General features: G+C 37.8%; 1 protein-coding gene across 1 annotated transcript; it reads right to left on the bottom strand.

The window, feature by feature from the left end:
• Window positions 1-782: 782 nt before the first annotated feature.
• Window positions 783-2,639, bottom strand: LOC105439114 (tripartite motif-containing protein 45-like). The gene has a single exon (XM_011667706.2). It carries the CDS (start codon window positions 2,613-2,615, stop codon window positions 783-785), a length of 1,833 nt encoding a protein of 610 aa, XP_011666008.2. The 5' UTR covers window positions 2,616-2,639.
• Window positions 2,640-6,000: the final 3,361 nt, after the last annotated feature.

Raw genomic sequence — 6,000 nt, 5'->3', positions numbered from 1 at the left:
AAAAAGTGTTCATGATAGTGTATTTATTTTGAACGCAGGAGGACCTATAAGAACATGTTTATAATTTCATACGCCAGCCATAGCTCCAAAAAGTGAATAAATGAATCGGGTATTAACGACAAGTTCTATGTCATTTCTCCCATGTACTTTGCCAGACGGAAAGCAAACATAGAAAATATGCAACAAAGATATCACAGTCCTTCAGATGAAATATCAAAAACCCTATTTTGACGATTGGTTTTACAATACTTTTGCAAAATACATCAAAAATGAATAGGTCGACTTTCGAAACTCTTAGTACAAATGTAAAAGAATTGTAAGTAGAATTTTTATGAAAACATGGCATTTGCTCTCATGATTCTGGGTAAAATATAAAAACTAGTTTGAATAATAGGACAGTGATCTGAGATGCATTGTAGAAAATGAAGAAAAATATATCCATTGTATAAAACGGCAATACATATAGAGTCTATTATTATGGTGATTATTACCTACTGTTAAGAAATCTTTTAGTCCACAATTAAATTGTGTCTACATCATTTACAACTCTATCTTCTAAATCAAGATATAACTAATACCATTAGATGTTATATGCACATTTATGAAATCTCAGAAACACCAGGCCTCTTAAACGAAAAATTATGTTACTCTTAATTGTTCAGCATGCTTGTTTATACCTGACAAAAATAGGTCTGATCGCACACATCGCATCCCCCCTCTTCCTACGGGCCTGAAGACAGTGATATCATACAGTGCAAGGAATGGGGAGTCATCCACTATTTTCAGTGGAATATATAGAGTCTGTCAGTAGTGCAGAGAGCGATCTCTCCTGATCGGTACTGCTGCATATAGTACCATTTTCTAACAGGCTTCTCAATCTTGTAATCAATGTCGATGTTCTGGACATGCTTCAGCTCGTTAGTGTACTCATCAATGCTGACCAAACCTACATCGTGATTCACGGTGGCTATCAGGATTGTATTCACTTGAGACACCGCAGCATATAGATCGAGATCATGACCTGATTTCGCTAATTTATATTTAACAACACCTTGTTTGTCAATCAATCGTATTGCATCATGAGATCTGATGACCAGGTAATCAGTATAACTAGTAATCTGCTGAGGTTCATACCCATCACATGGTATCTCTCTGATCGCCTTCCCACCTGCTGTTGAGAAAACATGGATCTTCTTGGTTTTCCTGTAGCTAACATAGATCTGATCATCACTGTTGACGGTGAAGTTAGCATATCCACCTTCATCGTTACTCAGAGTCTCAAACTTTACATTCACCTTTGTTTGCTCTAGTGTGTACAGTGTGATGTTGTTTGAGGTATCAAGCATAACATACCGATCATCAGAGAGGAACCCTACTCCAAGAATCAGAACATCCTTGAGAACTGTCTGCTGGTGCTGACCATCAGCAGAGAAGATCTCCACGCCACCTTTCCAACACCCCACTGCCATCCTACCGTCAGGTGTACTAACCATGGCATTCATGCTGTTCTTAGTGGGCAAAGCAATGTTCCTTTCAACTGCATTTACGATCTTACCGAGAGTTAGCTCGTTCATTCCAACATTCCTCTTAAAACTGACACTTTTTCCTTTCCTGCTCGATTGGATCGGCTGCTTGTAGTCAGGATCTTCTTGTTTCAAAGCCTCCTGTAAGTCTTGACATAGAGTGTCGTGTGCAGCCAAAGCATCCATATCTGACGGTACCTTTGTCCTATTGGTTACCATGTCAGCTACGGTGGTCAAGTGAGTAATGTGCCCCTGAGCCGATTTCTTCATTTCGTCCAGTTCCTTCTCTACTCCATCGGTCTTACCCTTGACTTCCCCAATGAGGATTTCTTTCCTCTTTGTCAACTGCCGGACTGATTCTTCAAATGCTTTGTCGATATCATCTGTACACTGCTTCTGAACATTGCTCACATGCTCCTTCTGTTCATCAATAAAATCAACGTATTTCTGAAAGCAAGAGCGTTTCTTGTCCGCCTTGGATTTGAGGTCCTCGGTACTCTTCAAATGGTGCCTTTCATAAACAGCTGCCTCGATAATCCGATGTCCTTCGTCTTTATGCTCCATGACAACACACCTGAAGCAGGCAAATCTTCTGCAGTCGGAACAGAAGCACTCCTCATCCTCTTTGGGGTGTTTCCTGCATTTACGGTACCTACGTACTGTCACCTTCCCCGATACGATCTCACTCATGGCTAAAACCTCATGTGTGATGAAGTCTTGCCACTGAGAGTGGTTGTTGTGGCAAGTGTAACAGAGATACTTTCCACAGTCTTGACAGTAGACAACAGCTTGCGGCTTGTCCTCGGATTTACAATTCGAGCAAAACTGATATTGATTCTTTACGTCCTCTATGAGAGACTTCAAAGCTAGACTTGTCGATAATTTGCTGACATCTCGGTTTGGGACCTGGGTTTCAGCTCTGCAGACAGGGCATCGGAGCATCTGGTCGTTACCATGGCATTCCAAGATGTTGTCCAGACAAGCCTTGCAGTAGGTGTGAGAACAAGATAGGATCTTGGGATCGGTGAAGGTATTCAGACATACAGGACACTCCAGACTCTGAGCAATGACATTCTTTAATGCCTCAGCCATGATTCAAATTCTACAGGAATACGAGATAAAAGAGAAGGAAAAAACAAAATGATTAGTGTAGCTTTGATTCATCTGATTGTATCAAAATGGAGTGTTTATCCCTATCATCACGCCTTTCCATAGATAATATGATATTCCATTAAATCCTGATAAAATTAATTCTTGTTATTCATCAACTGAATGTAGTAATGAAAAATTAATTAAAAAAAAAAATCTTTCCTTTGTCGCTCTTCAGTCAATGTACATCAAAATGGGGAAAACTGATGACGATCATAAAAATAATAATCCTAATATAAATAATAATAATGATGATAACAACAATAATAATAATAATAATAATAATGGTAATACTTTATATCCCAACAAATAACAATAATCATCATAATAATAATGATGCTTTGTTTATTCAGTCCTCATCAAAAGACATATGATGTTTTCACCGAGGGCCCCGCAATCGTAATACTAATCCGGCTTTAGCCAACCTACCATGATAATTTGCTCATTATATCGCTCTGGTTTGGCAGAATCATTAGCTGAAATGTTAGCTATATTTAATGAGAATCGCATAATAACCTGAAATATTTCCCATGTGTATTCATATTAACATAACATGTACGAATAATATTTCATGATAACTTTGTAATTCAATTCACAATAACATACCAACACACATTTTCACCAAGGACAAACAAACACTGAGAAGTTATACTTATGAACGATATTAATAGGATCCCAATTTTTTTAATGCGACTAAAGTTCCTTCCAGGTTCAAGATCAAGGACGTGAAAAGCTCTGTTTTGTTTATTTTTATTTTTTTGAAACCTGTTTCTTCATATTGGGTCTAACCAGATGTCGTTTCCTAAGCACCCGTCATTCTCTCAAGAGTGTCTGGAAGTCTGCCTTGAATGGTCTATAAACGTATAGGCCCTACGTTAATGTGAAATGAAAATATCGAAAAATGTTACCGAATTTCTCTCGGAAATGACACTGACATTATAATTCACTCACCTATTTTTCTGTAACTATAGGTATCGGTCTAGGTGTTATATGAAATCAGTAAACATGTACATGTATACCCTGTGCCTTACGATGTAATGGCGCGCTGATCATAAGTAGGACGATATACATGTATGTACTAATTGTGCTTAGTTTATAAATCTATTTTCAGGTATTGGGAATTCCCAGCAACCTTTGACGCTACAATTTACTTGGTTGTGGGTTTATTCGTCTAGTAAAATGATCGCCCAGTAAAGAACTCGATCTCATTTTCTCAAACGTTTGTAGAGCAAATATATGCCTGTGTCAAAATTGAATTATATTTCTGTGATCTCCCTTTACAATAAACACTCTCAAGATAGAGTCAAATTACTTTTGCGAAACTTTCGTGGAACGGTCCTCCTTCGAGATTTCAGTAAGATTGTTGGAGATGGCGCTATACATTATTTTATAAACATGTTATTATACTAATGTCGGATACCGGAGGATCATTTGAACCTACATGTATTATGTTGGTTTAACCAGGTAACACATAACAATGGACTGAGCATTCTACCAAAAATGTATTTTCGGAATCCCAGAATGGACCGAGTATGATCATCACTGGGTCAATGGATAGTCCATTATTGTAAAAATTACTTGAAACCTTATAATAAGCCTTCATCAGGCTAAAATGGGTGGCGGATACTGACAAATGTGATCTCCCTCGCTTGCGATCCTCCCCCCGATTTTGAAAATCAATTTTAAGGCCGAAATAGGTTTAGCTTTAAACTGATGCTTGTGAGCTGTATCATCAGATCAAATGATTAATTCCAATGTAACCGCTCGCAAACAGTGAGCTATAGGGGTGAGGTCTACTTGACATAAATTATTATGCATGAAATTTTCCTTTCTTCCTCAGAAAATTGTGTTAAAAAAAAGAGTTATACAAAGGAAAAATTGCTATAAAAAGCACTGAATTCTTCTATTCAATGTTTATGTACTAGGTGTGTACCATTGCACCTTTGTTACTTTTATTTCATTGCGAAAATTGATTAGATTAGAGGTACTAAATTTACATCAAGGACAAAAGATTGCTCTATTTTGTCTTTAAACACTTGAATGTTTATGGAACATCTTTGTGTTTCTAATCTTGAAATATTGATATTATTCTGCATCAAAGATGAATTAATATGATAATAACAGCTCAAAAGCATCAGCTTTAAGCTAAAAACTAATTCGGTCTTAGATTGATTATTAAAATCAAAATCGATCTAAGTTGATGAAACAACCCCTAGGGGAGTATCGCTAGTGTGGGCGATCACAGTCGTCACTATCCGTCCCCTTCCCCTTTTTGCTCGACTTAATTTTATGTCCTGGACGCCCCCCTGGTTCGACTTCTATATACTTTAGCCTGATGAAATTCAAGTCAACCTCCCCAAGCCGGATAACCCCCTCTTTTTTTTATAGGATCCACTCCCTCTTTAATAACATCCCGGAGCCGCCCCTAGTAGCCACTGATTCTGATTTGATAATCCATGATTGCTCCAGAAGCCTCAACGGAAATCAAGTCTTCCATCCCCTTTGATTCACCAACAATGAGCTAATTGTTAATGTTGCCTCATTATTTTGTGGGTATGTGTATGTGTGTGTAAGTTGTAAATGGATGTGTACAGACGTGTATCAATCACCTACATGCAATTATGATAAGGAGCGAGCTTTGCACCATCCGAAAAATGTGACTCAGTTTCGAACTGAGGTCCATCAGATTCAGTTTGTGGGCGAAGGCAGAGAGCTGAGCGTTATACCACTAGACCAACTCCCAACTCTCCTGGTGTATCCGCGATGGACTTCTCTTCTCCATCCGTTCCGCATATGTTTGAATGAAGCATTATTTTGGCGATGCTATATAGTGTTGATACATGGAATATCGTATCATCTGACTGATAGTCATGCTCATTATTGTGAGACTTCGATGTAGCGCCCGAGGCATTGTCATCTTCATAAGAGAAAGTCGAATTGCTTATCAAAAGGAACATAGTTATTCAGACTGAAAACAATATAATTGCTGGTTTATATAGGACAACAATACATGTACGTGAATCCTGGAAATTGAATCTTATAATGGAATAGATGATGAGAATATGCTATGTACGATTCATCTCAAGATTATTCGCGACGACAAACAAAGGATTACATTTTGCTATATACAGGCAAGTAAACAATGATTAATCTTCTGACAAATTGCTTCATGTACAGTTAATTACGTTAAGTCACATGTTGTGAACTTTAATTCACGGCATTGCTGAATAGAAGCTTTTTTGCGAAAAGCAATTTTTACCGTGATTAAGCAAATACGATACAAAACAAGAGGAATACATTATAAGCCAATACTCAAGATTGAGGATCA

The sequence above is a fragment of the Strongylocentrotus purpuratus genome, unplaced genomic scaffold (assembly GCF_000002235.5).
Source record: "Strongylocentrotus purpuratus isolate Spur 01 unplaced genomic scaffold, Spur_5.0 spur5_scaffold_2, whole genome shotgun sequence".
Taxonomy (NCBI): domain Eukaryota; kingdom Metazoa; phylum Echinodermata; class Echinoidea; order Camarodonta; family Strongylocentrotidae; genus Strongylocentrotus; species Strongylocentrotus purpuratus.
Note: the sequence above shows the minus strand (reverse complement) of the source record. Positions and strands in the feature narration are given on the sequence as shown.

Coding starts and splice junctions, on each gene's coding strand:
- LOC105439114 (XM_011667706.2), bottom strand. CDS start 2,615: ATGGCTGAGGCATTAAAGAATGTCATTGCTCAGAGTCTGGAGTGTCCT.